The following is an 18,263-nucleotide window of genomic DNA, read 5'->3' as shown; positions in this document are numbered from 1 at the left end:
AATTTTATATGAATGTTTAGAAATTAAATGGAATAGCAATTGGTTTCCTGTAAAAAAATAAAAAGAAAACCTCAGCCTTTTTCTAAAGTCAGTTAAAGATACCTGCAGAATCGCATGGGTTCATACTTCATAGGCTTTTGTATAATAAAAAAGATATGCACGTTTTTATTTCTTCCTTTTGGCTATTTCATTGTCAAAAATAATTTCCGGAATATAATGCGTTTAATAATTCACATTACTCAAATTATATGCACTTCCTCAAATTCAAATGGGTCAATTAGGAAATAAATAAAACATACCATTATAAATAATTTATTTATTCATGTAAATTACAGTCCATTAACTCGTACCTATCACACAGTACATACATAGCTGAATACAAATATTTCGTGTTTTGTTTCTTGGCTATAGAATACTCCTTATACATATAATAATGAAAACAAAATCATATTTTATCAAATTTATTACAATTATCATATAAACACCAGGCTGTACAAATTCGTACATAGTTTGCCACGAAAATAAAAAGGAAATAGCATTAAGAATAAAGAAATCAATCAATATTATTCGAAAGTTAAACGAATTTAGAGTAAGAATGAAAAGAGGCATCTTTGCACGAATTTGAACAATCCTCTTTCTTTGGGAAATGCATTGAATAACAAAACATAGACAATATTTAGTTAAATTCAAAGAAATACTTCACATACAACCGCTTTTCTCGCTTACCTCAGCTTTAGACGTAGTAAATATACATTCACTTATGATATTACCTATATTATTTAATATACTGACGTACATGCTGTACTTAAAAGCAATAAATGCTATGAAGAAAATAAATTAACAAGAATAATTTATATATATTAAGCTAAAGTATTTCAAGACGGTATGGAGAAAATATTATGTTAAAACTGTAGTTTAAACAATTACTCTTGTTTTTAAGACATGTTATCTCCACAACGGTCGGCGAGCGACTGACGCAAATCGCGTAAAAAGATTAAATGAGAAATCAGCAACTGCCCAAACTATAGTTTTGAACATATTTTTTACTAGCAACATTTAAAAGTTAACTCTACTTGAACACACATATAAAATATCAATGAATACTTATCTCGAACGGAGAAGTCGAAAAAAATATAATTAATTATGTAGATGTAGTATTTTAAATGGTCTTGAGTTTTGGAGATGTATTATTTCGAGAACTTAAAAGAAAAATACTAGAATTTGGAATCGATAATTATTTTACAACCCTGGAATTATTATGATCCAATAATAGAGGTGGGGGATGTTGAGTGAAAATTAAACCACAGTTTAGACATATGTCGTTTAAATAAACCTCGTTTAGACTTCGTTTTACCGATCTGTTATAACGTAAAAAGATTCGACTAGTGGTTAAATTAGTTTTTCATATAGATGAAATACTAATTTAAATACTAAAATAAATAGTTATTTTTGTTATTATTTTTAACCACCTCTATATATCGCCTACCTTGTTCAAGTATCAAAGGGACTTTAGTGTTTCTTTGGTAGACATAAAAATAATTAATATATATTATGCATTTTATTGGAATATTTTAAATACTTCATGCAGTGGAATAGTTATGTAATATTTAAGACATTTGGTATTAGAATGTTTTTTTTATTTGTTAAAAAAAATCTACATCGAAAATCCACAAAAATCTATTTATTAATATAATTATAATATTGCAAGTATATATAAATAATATATATCACTAAATACAGTCTACCAAACAGCTTAAACACCTAAGCAAAGTAACCGCTCCCTTGAAAAGGAAAAAATTAAATTGAGTTTGAACTAAAATTTAAAACTAATATCGTGCCATCTCGCTCTAACGTGTGGATATTACCGCGCTAGAGAGAGACGGCATGATTATATTTAATTCGCCATTTTGGTTCACACGTTTGCTACCTAAACATTAATACGCATCGTTTGTTGATAGAAGACATCAAAAATATGTTTTTTTATTGAAGTATTTTATATTATCATAGAAAATTCCTATTTAGTTTGATTGAAAGGGAAAATCTTTAAATCGTATATTAAGATTTTCTGTGAGTATAAAATACCTACCTAACTTTTCATTGCAACACCATCAAGACATAAATTTAAATGTTTATTTTTTTATTTTTTATGATTATATTTGATGATATTTCCGACATAAACTGTTGATCAACAAACGACAGCAGTCCATTGATTTACTCCTTACGTGGTTTCCTCTTCCTGTGACCGTCACCGCCGCCAGCCGCCTAAAACATTATTACAAAATAAATAAAGAAATATTATAAAAATCTATATATATGTTACAGGAAATGTATGTAATCCGTCATTGTATACAATTCCTAGGAAATGTATTACAATTCCTAAAATCGTACGGAAATGTGTGAAATAAATTATTTTATACACATTTCCTAGAAAATCTATACATTTCCTAAATAGCTATCGGAAATGTAAAACATTTATGATATTGATATGTCGCAGGCAAGGGTTGGACTAAAGCAAAGGGGGCGCAGGACTTAAAAAATTTTTGATGGAGTTGGTGTCAATATAACACCTATTTATTATTGTTTTATCGTAAAGATTACGCTTATATAAGCATGTTTTATAGGAACAACTTTTCTCTAAAATCAAAAATAGCCGAGATATTCGCCCTCAAAGTTAGGTTAGGTTTAGGTTAGGTTAGCCGTTAGGTTAGGTTAGGTTAGGTTTGTTAAAAAAAAACTACACAGAAATAGCTTCGCGGCCCGCTTCGCGGGGCTCCGTCGACGAAGATCAAACGATCGAAGATAATAATATGAACATAATATTATTACAATTTTACGATATGACTGTTACCCGATTGTATCAATAAGAGCTATAATAAAAAAAAAAAATAACAACGTGTTTTATTACAGAAAGCATTTACTTTACACATTTCCTAATACGATATAGGAATTGTATACAATTCCTAGGAAGATTATACATTTCCTAGGATATGCATTATGCATGCATTAAATAGTTTTTTAAACAATATTTTATACATTTCCTAAATGGTATCGGAATTGTACACATTTCCTAGGAATTGTATACAATTCCTTGATTTCATACATTTCCGGTAACATATATATAAATCTCAAAGGTGACTGATATAGTGATCTATCAACGCACAGCCCAAACCACTGGACGTATCGGGCTGAAATTTGGCATGCAGGTAGATGTCATAACGTAGGCGTCCGCGTCCCCTAAGAAAGGATTGTATAAAATTCATCCCCTAAAGGGGTAAAATAGGGGATGAAAACTTATACCATGAAAATTTATCTTTTCCACGCAAGCGAAGCTGCGGGCAACAGCTAGTATCATATATTTTGTAACCGTAATAATAACAATATATAGCGCGTCAGTTTTATCATGTTTAATTCACCTTTATTTTCTTTGTTTTATACATTTTTCGTGCGTGTATTTTATGTTAATTCAAACAGATGGCGCTTTTTCCTTCTAAAGAATATAATATACGGGCAAAAGCTATTCACTACATATTATAAAACAAAGTCCTCCGCTGTCTGTCTGACCCCAACAAACTCAAATTTCGTCGATTTTTATTCTGTTTTTACAAAGCCGTAATCAACATAAATTCTAATAACATACCTCAGCGACCTCCTCCACAGGTCCCTCGAGATCCGCCTTCCCCCCCCTCTCCCTGGGCTCCTCCTCCTCCCCGTCCGACTTCCCCTCCCCCTCCCCGTCCCCATCCCCATCCCCGTCCCTCTCCCCATCCCCGTGAGGATCATCCTCGACTAGCGCGTCGGTCTTCTTTATTTCCGCGTCTGTGTCTTGCTGCGATTATCGATATAAAAATATTACATTTTTTGTACATAATAATAATGTAGTAGTTAGCTATTAGTATGAACATTTTTTGTCTATTTTGAGGTCTAAAATTGTTTTTCAAACCTGTTCATATTATGAAAATTACGTTTTGTAATTTACGTTATATTTCAGACATGCCAGCCAGCGTTTACCATTTTATGGTATACAATTTTGGTCAAAAGAGATTTTATGGTAAAACTTACAGACTTTATTACCAATCGTGAAATACTACATTTTTTGACCGTTGGCGTCGAATAAATTGACAAAAATGGAGCACTATAATCTTTAAATTATAAGACATTTTTTCTACTTACCACATCCTCCAGCTAATCTAAATCTAATCTTAAAATTATATTGTTATTTATAACGCGAACCCCAAGTTCTTTTGAAACCTATATGAGGAACCAGTCTCTCACAAATTATATTTGCGTAGTAAATAAAATTTAATTTATTAAAATCAGACATCTAGGACCAATATTTAGTCTACTCACCGTCCTAGGTCCACAGCACATATACGCAGTGACTCCAACCACAAGGAAAGAGCCGACAATCACGGCCGCATACACCCAGGGATTTTCTCCGGCAAACTTCAGAGCTCGCTCCACTACCGACTCCTGTAATATCTCTAGCTTGATAACTACCACACGTAATAGCATAAAATGTGAAAATAATTAGCGCTACAAAACATTGTAATACAATAAACACCTAGACTCAATATCACGCTAAAAAGATCCGTGGCAAAACTCTGCCTACGCGTGTATTAGGCACAGTTTTCTAGTCATGAATGAAATATAGTGCCATAACATACAAAACGCCACTCAAACATTTTTGACAAGTTTTTACAAATCGATTGTGAGTCTAGTTATTTTTAGTACGTGAATGGATATGAGTAAATAGCGTGTATGTAGGGAATATAATATGAAATGTCAAATATTATTAATTATGATAAAATTAACTATGTTTACCTTAGCAAGAATATAGCTAAATCTTAAAATATAACACTAAAACACAAACGATCCTCATGAAAATATAGAATTACCTAGCAATATCAGAATTCAATACACCTTTTCCGTCCCACATCGCACACACATAAATACACACACACGCGCACACATAAATACGCTAATTTTTGGCAAATTCTGACCAATCAACTATCGGAATAAAGTATAGAAATACTTCTAGCACAATCTACCAAAATACTATTTTCTTTCGACCTGATATCAAGATTTACCACATCTAGCCTACTTCTGCTTAGCTCTCCTATAATTCCTCGACCCGCAATCAACATCCACGACATTCTAGCACATTCTAGAACATTCTGGCACATTTTAGAACATTCTAGAACATTCTAGCACATTCTAGAACATTCTAGCACATTCTAGAACATTCTAGCACATTCTACAACATTCTAGCACATTCTAGAACATTCTAGCCCATTCCATCCATCTATTTCACCTCTCTAGACCTCCCCAGCAAGTACACGACGTACAGAGTGATGGGAACTGCGCAGTATATCGCGTACATGGCCCAGTAGCCCGGTTTGTACTTGGTGGCTGCTAGGATACGACCCCAGAGCGTTTTCTGACCAATTTGTTTTAGTTATTTATATGAGCCATATTTGAATAGGAATTTTATTGAAATTGATATTTATGGTTTTATGGCATTCAAATGCTTTATAAATATAAATTTATAAAGAATAGAAAAAATTCGATCACGAGGCGATCAATTTCAACAAAAAAGGTTGTGTTCCATCGTTACAATATTGTATTCACTGAAAAGTGTTTCATATTGGTTGAGATGGTTGTTAATCATCTCAATAGATGGCGCGCGGTGTGTCCCTTAGACACATAAAACTGAAAGAATGGAATAAATTCGATTACTCAGGCGGGTCACGAGTGGCTGAGTTGGTGAGGCATCCGCCCCGGAATGGCGCGAAAGGATGCGGGTTCAAGTCCCGCCTAGTGATCGAATTTTTCCCATTCTTTATAAATTTATAGGAATTTTATTGTTGAATTAGCTCATTAATTGATTGGTAATATCTTATTTGAATAGGAACGTTATTGATTAATTTCAATCGTTAAATGGTTTGATTTGACCGCCGTGACGTCACAATATGGCGCTACATCGATCGATATTCCGAGTTGATACATAGTATTTTTAGTATGTTTTCTGACCAATTTATAACATTACTTTTTACAATTTAGATATAATTCAGACCATATTAAAACATGTTTATTTTTCATAAACAGCGATTTCTGTCAGATTTATGCCTATTGAAATGATTTTTTACAAGATCTAGGGTTCAAAGTGGAATCGTGGAATGATGTAAAAATGGTTTATTTCATTTTTTTTAATACCTATTGAACCAGCTAATATTTACCTATCCACCAATCAGATTATTTAATAAATTTCGTTATTAAACTAGATGTTATAACATGAAAAGAAAAAACTACAATTCCTGTATAAATAATAAATATCATTAATTATAAATCAAATACTTAATCACATATTTCATAAAATAAGTCAAGCACTCACCGATTGAGTAGTAATCCTGTCTCTCTTCAGTGCGTATGTTTGTTTGGCCCATTCCGCCGCAACGGCTTCGTCATCCGTGATGATCAGATTGTCAAATAACAGTTGTGGAGACATGGACCAGAGTTCGAATCCGACGGCCGTCTGAAAATAAATGTTGAATATATTTTGTACATCTGTTTAGATAATGCTAATTAGTTTGATTTTGCTTTCATGTTATTAAAAAAAATACTTAAATGTACAATGCATACAAGAATAACAATTTACAAAAAGATAATTTTATAGCTAATCAACAATTTGCTCTCTAATCTAAATCAAAAATAATCGAATCTACCTGAAATTTGAGTAGTTTTCGATAAATATACACAGATAGGTACTTTGAGACCGTAGATTAATAAGAAAAAAAATGTGTGCGTGTACTAGTGTACACACGTAAGAAGTGAAACTTCTTTATGACCTTATTTAAAAAAAAATATTAAGTATACAGGGTGTCCCAGAAGTCGACGTCAAGCTGAAATTTTCTGAAAGGTAATGCCACACCAGTTATCAGAAAAATTGAAAAAAAAAATTAAGTCATGTATTTTTAAAGTTATGGATTTTTTTTATTTTATTCCAGAAAATGTACACCATGTGACAGTTTTTTCATTCCTGTTGCTACAAATATTTACTTTTTGCCAATTTTTTTTCTCTTACGTCATCCCGAATAGTGCTTTATGTAACCTGTGATCCTAAACCCTGTGCCGATCACTCCAACTTGTAGGAAAATGTCATTTTATACCGTACCAAGATTTCAAAATTAATTTTTCGCACTACTTCAACTGATCGTCCTGAAAAAAAAATGTACTACTCCAGTTTGGCAAGTAGCTTTAAAAGTTAGCGCATTTCATAAGGATTCTAACGAGGTATAAAACTTATTCCATTATATCTTAGATCGGCCATAAAAAATATTTTTGTTAAACAAAGTCTGTTTTTAATAATTTCTTTGAAATTACAAAAAACGATTCTAGTGTACCTAAAGTGTTCCTAATGACCACAGCATGGTTTAAATAAGATGGAGAGAGACATTCCATAAAGTGTGAGTGAGACAGATAGTGACGCTTATGCAAATAAGTGTACTAGAGTAAAATAAAGACAGTTTCTTTTTTATGATTAAATTTATTACTTTTTTTTACAAAATATGTTCAAATTTCCGTTCTTCAGCTGCAATACAAGCTCGACATCTCTTTAAAAAAGAGCGTGAAATCAGGCGGCCAAATCTTCCATTATTTACAAATTCTACTGGTTCCGCTATTCTCTGTCTAAGCTCTTCTACAGTTTCAATTGACTTGGAATAGACTTTTTCCTTTACTGCTCCCCAGGAAAAAAATCTAGAGGATTTAAATCGGGTTAAATCGGGCCTGCCACGAGATTGTACCAGCCCACCCTATCCTTCTGTCTGGATATTCCTCATTAAGGTGTTCTCAAACTAAATGGCTGTAATGCTTATCTGTCTCCTTCACTTATTTGCGTCCGTATGTCATAAGTGTCACTATCTGTCTCACTCACACTTTATGGAATGTCTCTCTCCATCTTATTTAAACCATGCTGTGGTTATTAGGAACGCTTTAGGTACACTAGAATCGTTTTTTGTAATTTCAAAGAAATTGTTAAAAACAGACTTTGTTTAACAAAAATATTTTTTATGGCCGATCTAAGATATAATGGAATAAGTGTTATACCTCGTTAGAATCCTTATGAAATGCGCTAACTTTTAAAGCTACTTGCCAAACTGGAGTAGTACATTTTTTTTTCAGGACGATCAGTTGAAGTAGTGCGAAAAATTAATTTTGAAATCTTGGTACGGTATAAAATGTCATTTTCCTACAAGTTGGAGTGATCGGCACAGGGTTTAGGATCACAGGTTACATAAAGCACTATTCGGGTTGACGTAAGAGAAAAAAAATTGGCAAAAAGTAAATATTTGTAGCAACAGGAATGAAAAAACTGTCACATGGTGTACATTTTCTGGAATAAAATAAAAAAATCCATAACTTCAAAAATACATGAATTAATTTTTTTTTTCAATTTTTCTGATAACTGGTGTGGCATTACCTTTCAGAAAATTTCAGCTTGACGTCGACTTCTGGGACACCCTGTATATGCAACTTTACAAAAATACGTCGAATCACGCGTGGTAGGGATAAGAAAAAGATAGCGCGTAACGGAAAAATGTCACGCGTAACGAAAAAATGTTACACTAATTTTTTTTCCAACCCCGATAAAGAAGTTTCACTTCAAAAAATCTATGATATTTTAAGTATCGTAAGTCAAAATCTAATTTATACTGATTTATTATAGATATATAAGCAACAATATACTCACAATAGTAGTCATCCTGTAGGGTGTCTCGTCGTTAAAGTAGTGCGGGTTGGGGATGCGGCGCGGGGCCCACTTGCCGCGGTACTGCGGGTTGGGGACCAGCGGGGCGCGCCATACACCCTGCGGGTACATTCATGTCAGTATTGTCACAATATAGTTAAAGTAGTGCGGGTTGGGGATGCGGCGCGGGGCCCACTTGCCGCGGTACTGCGGGTTGGGGACCAGCGGGGCGCGCCATACACCCTGCGGGTACATTCATGTCAGTATTGTCACAATATAGTTAAAGTAGTGCGGGTTGGGGATGCGGCGCGGGGCCCACTTGCCGCGGTACTGCGGGTTGGGGACCAGCGGGGCGCGCCATACACCCTGCGGGTACATTCATGTCAGTATTGTCACAATATAGTTAAAGTAGTGCGGGTTGGGGATGCGGCGCGGGGCCCACTTGCCGCGGTACTGCGGGTTGGGGACCAGCGGGGCGCGCCATACACCCTGCGGGTACATTCATGTCAGTATTGTCACAATATAGTTAAAGTAGTGCGGGTTGGGGATGCGGCGCGGGGCCCACTTGCCGCGGTACTGCGGGTTGGGGACCAGCGGGGCGCGCCATACACCCTGCGGGTACATTCATGTCAGTATTGTCACAATATAGTTAAAGTAGTGCGGGTTGGGGATGCGGCGCGGGGCCCACTTGCCGCGGTACTGCGGGTTGGGGACCAGCGGGGCGCGCCATACACCCTGCGGGTACATTCATGTCAGTATTGTCACAATATAGTTAAAGTAGTGCGGGTTGGGGATGCGGCGCGGGGCCCACTTGCCGCGGTACTGCGGGTTGGGGACCAGCGGGGCGCGCCATACACCCTGCGGGTACATTCATGTCAGTATTGTCACAATATAGTTAAAGTAGTGCGGGTTGGGGATGCGGCGCGGGGCCCACTTGCCGCGGTACTGCGGGTTGGGGACCAGCGGGGCGCGCCATACACCCTGCGGGTACATTCATGTCAGTATTGTCACAATATAGTTAAAGTAGTGCGGGTTGGGGATGCGGCGCGGGGCCCACTTGCCGCGGTACTGCGGGTTGGGGACCAGCGGGGCGCGCCATACACCCTGCGGGTACATTCATGTCAGTATTGTCACAATATAGTTAAAGTAGTGCGGGTTGGGGATGCGGCGCGTGGCCCACTTGCCGCGGTACTGCGGGTTGGGGACCAGCGGGGCGCGCCATACACCCTGCGGGTACATTCATGTCAGTATTGTCACAATATGCAGATACAACCAGTAGGGAAACTTCATACAAACGTCCGAAATGACTCACGCACACACAGCACTCACGCGTGTTTACGAGAAAGTAAGGGTATTCTTATAGAGTCTGGCTAGCCAAAGCTGAACCCAGTAAGAGGCGGCAAATTTAAAAAATAACTGGTAATATTGGCTTAGTTAGGAAAAATTTTTTTTTGATATTTTTGATATTCTTAGAGGTGATCATAGTATATGGGTACATTAGGAACACAACAAACCAGAATTTAAAAGTTATTAAAGGATGTGGTAGCCCTGTCAATAAAACATTTGACTTACATTATTTTTTTTTTGTATTTACTAATCATCGTAACTCTTTACTAATTATTATTATAAATAAAAGCTGCCGCACAGCATTCTCTATAGTTTTACCCATATATCAACATTAAAACCATTTGAACCTTTTTAAACAAAACTGACAACTAACTACGCAGAAACGCCATGATAACATTCAGATAGTGTGGCCACTACAAAAAACACTGGGTTCAGCTTTGGCTGGCCAGACTCTATCTACTAATTGTCATAATACCCTTACGATTGATAAAAATGTAAATTGATGAAAGATAAAAGTCGTAACATAAAATTACATTTAAAACATTTTTATTACTTTTTATCGCTTTCACTAAGAATTGGTAAATTTTCAAAAAAAAAAAAAATTAAAATGTCACATATTTTTTAAACTAAGTTTCGGGTAGGTAATATGTATATTTTTTTACTGCAAAAGAGCTATACTTTCACCATTTTAAAACTATTACCTACACCCTGTACATCGGGTACAAGACATCTGAACTACAAGTATGCATGTATTCGGATGGGTGCGTGTATGTGCCTGCACGTGCGCGTGTGTGTATTTGTTTAAATGTACGTTTTCATATGTCTGTATGTCTATTATATATACCTTATAATTAGGATTAGGCACAAGTGGCGGGCTCCAAGCCCCACAGCCAGGTGCAGCGGAACACTTGGGGTTGTCAACGAGAGGCGCTTCCCATTCACCGTCCATTTCGTCCTCCCAGTCGGATGGCTTCACCGCGTCCGGGTCTGTGCACGGACAGACATACGGATTAAAATAGTATTAAAAATGACCTATACACAAATCTAGACAATTTTTATAAGAGGGCAACATTTGTAATTTGTAGAGTTTGTGTCGTTATTAATTATTAGATTAAAATATTTTTGTAATATTACAAATCATTTGTAATATCACACTCAAAAAAAAAAAACAATTTAAAAAAAAAATCGGTATGTTTTAGGTAAAATGAGGGCATTCAACTAAATACTTTACTTTTACTACTTTTTTTAAGAACTTCTATATTACTCTCTCCATTCAATGAAAGGCCAATTCAGGGATGGCATTCTTAAAAATTCCTCCAAAGTACATTTTCCAATACTTAAAAATTACCCTACCCCTATAAACCTCGCACTAGTAATCTTTCTCACCAGGAATCATTTCCGGCTCATCATCGAGCCAACCTTCAGGTTTGATAGCATTGGGGTCCACGATTTGAGCTGGTGCTTCCTCGTCCCAGTCCTCTGGCTTTGTGGCTGTTGGGTCTACAATCTGTAATAACAGAACAACTTAATTGTTTCCACATTGACAATAATAATAATTAGTAAAGTTATAATTTACAATTTTATTTAATTTTAGTTTTTAAAGTAAGGCACAAATAATCCATACTAATATTATAAATGCGAAAGTAACTCTGTCTGTCTGTCTGTTACTCAATCACGCCTAAACTACTGAACCAATTTGCATGAAATTTGGTATGGAGATATTTTGATACCCGAGAAAGGACATAAGTTACCTTTTATTGCGAAACCACGGGCGAAGCCGGGGCGGACCTCTAGTTATTTTATATATATATATGTAGAAGGAAAATAATTAGGTCAAGAAGCGATTCGCCTGATCGAGAAACTTAAGGGTGCATTCCATCAATAATGTTCGAGGATGTGTACCGAATAATGTGTTTGTTTAAACCAATCATATCATTTACTTTGAAGCGTTTAGCGTTTGAAGCGTTTAGCGTTTGAAGCGATACTATTGGTTCTTTACAAACAAGCGCGTTCCATCTTAGACCGTATCTCAGCTTAACATCAGGCGAGATTGTGGTCCAGCGCTTCCCTATTACCAATAAAAAAAAAATGTCGCCGTCATCTGGTCGAATCTGCTTTTTCATTAAATGACTAGTGCGTTCATTGATTGACGACATTCAATTACGTCTTTAAATTATTACAAGATAGTAATAAAACAAATAAATTACCTTTTCCCTCTCATCCCAGTCCTCCGGCTTCTTGTCATTAGGGTCATCAATTTCCTCTGGAGGGTTCACGGGTGGGGTAAAGTCTTCCAAAAGAGAACCAGCGTTTGCTTCTTTGTTATCTACGTAGATAGTGAATGTGTTGTCCGGACGGATGACTAGTGTGTATAGATGGGGCTCTTTGTCTTTGTATATGTCGTCTAGACGCTGACTGGAGGAATAAATAGAATGTAAGTAAAAACAAGGAATTTGTCACAGAAGATAGAAAATTAAATTTTTAATGATTTTATAAATTTATACGCTGTTTAAACCAACTAATTCTTCTTCTGCTACAATCATTTAAAAAAATACCCTGTAAATATTATAATCTATTTCCGGGTACAATTTGAGTGAAGATTGAATCAACCATTTTTATGAAAAATATTTTTTGATTTTAAAAATTACATGGACTACCTAACTTAAAAATTCATTTCATAGTAAATAATCTCTGACTCACGTGGGTTTTTTCGCATGTTTCTCTTCGATGGTACCATTCTTGGGGTTCTTGTGTCTGAAGATGAAGTGCAGCTTATTATCGTTTCCACACTTGTCGGGGCCAAACATGATAGTGTATGGGGTCTGGTCGTGGAACTGTTTGAGATCGTTCTTGGTGTTCACCCCCTGGGAGAGGAGCTTGATGTACGCACCGCCGCAGTTCTGGCCTTCCTGTGAAGGTAAATATTCATATGAATGAGGTGTGTCATTTTTAGTTATAACATCTATTTGGAAAAAAAAATGCGTCTGGAATTTTATAAGTATTTTTTACATACTCAGCGTATGCAAAACTATAACCTCCCTTGATCTTAGTACACCAACAGTGGGATACCCTGTATAGGGCTAACTTTTTTTAAACTTGTTTTTGATCTGGCAATTTTAAGGTCATTGTCTTAATTGATTAAGGGCCGATTTTTCAATGCCCAGATAAACAGCTAGATAGACTTTATTCTTCAGGTAACAAAATATTCAATTTTTCAATAGACGAATAGGACGTATCTATCGAATAACTACGTTATTTGAGGAATAAATCTATCTGCTGCTCCAACGGCCAGATAGCGTGCTATTCGACGATTAGACGTTTGAGTTGACAACTGACGCGTCAAATTTGGGATATTTTCGTATGTAATAACATAGAGCGTAGAATTTTTACAATAAAGCCTCTTTCTATAAAATAATTATCAATTAAAATCATATTGAAATTTATGTTTTTGATAGTACCTACTGATGATCATGCCATTGAAAATTTGCCGGACGCTGCCTTTATGTCGTTTCCATCGTAATATTATAAATTTTAACACAAATTTAATCAAAACTCTTTACTCGAATCAAAACAATAATCAACAATCATAGAACACAAGATAAACTTAAAATGCACTCCTGACGTGAGTCATAATGACGGTTGTTGACATATTGCAAGTTGACTCTATCCCGCTCTAACCTGACTAATTTAATATGTTTGTTTCGCCACTCCAAGAGCAGAGCTGCCAATATGGAAATATTTGGTCGAAATAACGATTGAAAAATAGGCGAGCCGTTATGAGTTAGATAAGCAATTGAATAAATCTATTCGAGGGGTAGTTATTAGACTGTTTATCTGGGCATTGAAAAATCGGCCCTTAAATTGATAAAGGCATAAAGAGAATAAATATTGAAGAGATGGAAAGGCGAACGATAATGCTACTAGCACATATAATAGACCAGAACTTAATTGGTTGATGGTTATGGCTTCAATAGTTATGAAATAAGCAAATAAATGAAACATATTCTTAAACTTTTTACATTTATCCGACCGTTTATCCGTTCAATGCTTGACCAGTATTCATAAAAACAAAGAAAGTATTTACCTAACTATTTTTTTTCGCAAATATTTATACAAATTATATTTAGCAGGGGGTAATGATCTCCTGTTTTTAAAATGCAGTGTCATATTGTAAAGTACATAATAAATAATAAACACGTGGAATATGAACATGGCATACATCCAAAATTAGGATCGGAAATGTATCTTTTATAAATACACGTTCACGTCATTGTACTCGTTAATATTTACGATTCGGAAAATGCGTGTTTTATGTACTATTAAGGTGTAACGTTTTTAGTGTAAAATATTTTTTTGGGGGATTCATATCGGAAAGCTACTCAAATATTTGTAACAGTACCTCATGGAAACGGCTGAACCTATAGTTATGTCCTTGTTTTAATTTTATGAGTTAATGAGTTTTAGTTTATTTAATGAGTTGGTTTTCAATGCAAAGAATTGATCTCCATGTAGGTATTTCCGAAAAACATAGTAGCCTTTGTTTCATGTAACAGGGTACTTAATGAAATGATGAATAAAATGATTTTAACAAAAATATTTTCTAAAAATATTATTAAACAATGTTTTTTTTTCTATTTTCAAACCATTTATAAAAATTCAAAGTAAGACGCAGTACATATCTTGTATTTCACATACTTTCTAGAATGTTCTAAGCCGATAAGCCAATTAGCGCCGCGCTAACATAATATGAACTATGAATGTACATAGGCCACGTTGAATTAGCTAATATTATGATGAAAGAAAACTGCAACTTGCAAAAGAAAATTTGAAAAATAATTTTCATATCTTGGCGTGTACTGAAATATCTTTGGTTTGGAAAACGCTACAAATGTGAAGTGAAGTTGTTTTTATTTTTTCCGCTGGTTAATCACCTTTTTTTCTTCCATTGGCCGATTTTACTAAGACAATAAAAACGTCTCGCCGAATTTATATTTATATACTCAATTTACAAACAATGGCAATAATTGAAAATAAATAACATTATACATACCTACATGTAAGGTTAATTAGTTTCTCACATACCTAATTAGTTATTACGCAAACTATAATCTTGCAATGGTTAAAACTTAAAAGCGAGAGTCAATTAATTAATATTGACCCTGAATTCATGATAAATTTCAACAGTTAACGAGAATTATAAGAAATTATAAATTTAGATTTAGGGTTCATTTTAAAAAGAGACAATACAATATTTTTATAAATATTTATATATAAATATTGTATAACTCATAATTACCCAGATATATTTTTACACATTCCGTATTTTTTTCTAAATTATAATTTTAATTATTTTAATACAATAGTAACATAACATTGAAGTAGCTATCTGTTATATCATAGTTAATGGTTTGTTTTTTACTGTGCTTATTTATTTATATGAATAAGGAAGACATGAAATTAAAAATTTTTTTAGACTGTCTTTTTAACATTAATTTATATTGACCCTGAATTTATGAAAAATTACAAAAGATAAACACGACGAAAAATTTAGTTTGAGGCTTTAGTTTTGATCATGACGGCGACATTAAGGTCAAAGCTGTCAATTAATCACATAGCACATCTCATAAAATATAATAATTTACCAACTTGAAAATATACTTATTTTAACTCTTATTACAATACCTGCATAGTGACTTCATACTGCACAACAAATGGTTTGTCTTTGAACTCAAACGGTCTGTCCAAGAGCGTAGCGATGGCCGCATGCTTGGCTTCAGTTGTCAAAACTAGACCTAAATCATCCTTGAGAAGTCGGCGGGATGGGGCTTGAATCTGAAAGTATATGTTATTATAATAGTTGTAGACTATCATAGGATCTATGAGAAGTTTAAATATGAAAAGTACATCATATGTTTCATTCCTTGGTTCCAAGGTTCACACATGACATGTAACATGCTACGGGTCCTTAGTTTGATTGTAGGTGGAGACTAGCAAAAAAAAAATCAATATTTAGGTCTAGCCCAATACTTCTCAAAAAATATATGTTTGAGTTTGAATTTGATAAAAAATTCATTTGCATCTGCCTACTATAGAACTTCGGAATTTGACTTTGTTAAAATTATCTGATATTTGATTGTTAATAACTCAGGCCCTGGAACCACAGACACAATAGAAAATCTATTGTGTCGTGGACTGATCGGGCCGCTTGGGGTTCAATGGGTTAATGGTAACATGTAGAGTATCTTTTTGTTATTTTTGCCTAAAATAACAAGTCAAAAGCCTTTCTTGCAAGAAAGGGTAAACACATAAATTAAAAAACAATAACCCTCACCTCCCACTGCCCGTCATATTTAGCTATATTCTCGTCAACACCCTGTTTCTTAGCCTCAGATTTCACCCATCTCTTCTTGAAGGCTGCTTCATTGTCAAAGTGCTCAGCTAGATACACTTTCTTTGGGTCAATTTCTGGTGTCTGATATCCATCTTCTTCTACCTGTTTATACATAATTTTATTTATGGTAGGCAGTAAAATTATTTTTTCAATTAACATTTAGTTCATGTTCATATTCAGCAATATCATTTGAATCATTCCCAACTTTCTTAGGCTATTCCTATAATATTTAAAATATAAAACAAAATGTTGTTTTAAATTCATTGCCATAATGATAGTCACCCATAATACAGTGTTGGGATTTGCTTGCAAGTGGCAGCATGACATTATCAACTAGGCTTTTCAAATCATTTGCCTCATTCAAGTCAACTAAAAGGTGCTGGACGCTGGTTTATAAAGAACCTAGACTATCAATAAAATACCTGATTTAAATAATTTGCTGAGACACATACCTGATAATATAGTCTATACTTTGTTAATTAAAAGTTCACTCAAGGTTCTTGGGTGAGAGTTATAGAAATGAAATAACTCGGGATATCTTCATAACCAAGTCAATAAACTAAAATACAATTTACTAGGCTAGTCACACATTTTATCCGTCTCTAAATTCTAATCATATCACATTGTAAATAATTCTTATCTGATTGTATGTTCTCTACCTAATGACACTTCAATTTCGAAATATTCAAAGGAAACCTTTGCATATTTTGACGGTGATGATATTTCTATAAATCAGTTGTGATCGGAAGCTCACTAAACATGAATTGTCGAGAAAATCAAATTAATTAGTAAAACTGTATGAAAGTAGGTCAAATAAAAACACCTATATCTAACCTCAACAGTAACTCCATCGTCTGCATTTTCGGCCTCAGCATGAGCACACGTTGTTGCAACAAGCACAATAAATGCGCTTGTTAAAATAACTCTAAATAGAGCCATCTGTAATAAATCCGAACCGGTTATAGACAGCCACGAACAAATCGTAATCTAATTAAATAAATAAGCCGAAGTCCAACCGGCGCAGTACATACGTTAAATATAATATGAAATAGAGGCCGGATGACGGAAGTTCTCAATAAAAACAATTTTAATAAAATAACGAAATGCACTTCCTTGCAGTGATTTTTTTAATTAATTGTAATTGTTAGAATTATGTATATTTTTAAATTACCTACATACCTTGCTCTAAAGGAATCTTTAAACGCACGAACACATAAATCAATTTCTTTCAACAATTGTTTATATTTATTAAAGTTGAAACAAACGAAATCTGAAAGCCGCAATAGATCTCAATTCTCAAATAATATATTGGTTTCAAATTGAATTAAGCATGCTTGCAGAAGTCGGTTTGTAGGATAAATCTATTTTGATTCGTTGTCCACCTATATTTTTACTCTGTGGTTTGCTTCTATTGGCTATTTACTTAATACCAAGCCTGTTTCCACCAATAGCGATGGAACAGTTGTCCCGTGTCCGACAATCCGACATTTGTCGATAAATGTCAGATTCAGTGACAAAAGATGATGAGGTTTTTAATTCGTATCTGGCAAGTTAACAATAATTAAAATTTAATATTTAAATTAGTACAATTGTGAATTTATTGAAATAAATTTATATTTTATATAATATTATATATATATGTATTGCATTGACTTTTTTTATATGAAAGGGATACAGGTGACTGCGGTATAGTGGGTATAGGTATTAAAAACTTATTTTTCATCGTTTTTATGAATACAATACAACCTTCTTAGAAATTTATAAACAAACATTGAGATC

At 34.4% G+C, this 18,263-nt stretch overlaps 1 protein-coding gene across 1 annotated transcript; it reads right to left on the bottom strand.

The window, feature by feature from the left end:
- Window positions 1-301: 301 nt before the first annotated feature.
- LOC123691631 (calnexin) lies at window positions 302-17,828 on the bottom strand. The gene is made up of 13 exons (XM_045636118.1): window positions 17,664-17,828; window positions 17,319-17,423; window positions 16,425-16,586; window positions 15,776-15,925; window positions 12,794-13,002; window positions 12,301-12,508; window positions 11,480-11,600; window positions 10,938-11,080; window positions 8,750-8,866; window positions 6,392-6,532; window positions 5,312-5,437; window positions 3,638-3,826; window positions 302-2,262 (listed from the first exon to the last, which is right to left on the bottom strand). Exons 2-13 carry the CDS (start codon window positions 17,421-17,423, stop codon window positions 2,212-2,214), a joined length of 1,722 nt encoding a protein of 573 aa, XP_045492074.1. The 5' UTR covers window positions 17,664-17,828; the 3' UTR covers window positions 302-2,211.
- Between the last annotated feature and the right edge of the window lie 435 nt (window positions 17,829-18,263).

The sequence above is a fragment of the Colias croceus genome, chromosome 5 (assembly GCF_905220415.1).
Source record: "Colias croceus chromosome 5, ilColCroc2.1".
Taxonomy (NCBI): domain Eukaryota; kingdom Metazoa; phylum Arthropoda; class Insecta; order Lepidoptera; family Pieridae; genus Colias; species Colias croceus.
The sequence above is the reverse complement of the archived record's forward strand: the minus strand, read 5'-3'. Positions and strand labels throughout refer to the sequence as shown.

Coding starts and splice junctions, on each gene's coding strand:
- LOC123691631 (XM_045636118.1), bottom strand. CDS start 17,423: ATGGCTCTATTTAGAGTTATTTTAACAAGCGCATTTATTGTGCTTGTT. Junction 15,926..16,424: donor AATATGACGGGCAGTGGGAG/GTGAGGGTTATT, acceptor ATATACTTTCAG/ATTCAAGCCCCATCCCGCCG. Junction 12,509..12,793: donor AAACATGCGAAAAAACCCAC/GTGAGTCAGAGA, acceptor TTATTCCTCCAG/TCAGCGTCTAGACGACATAT.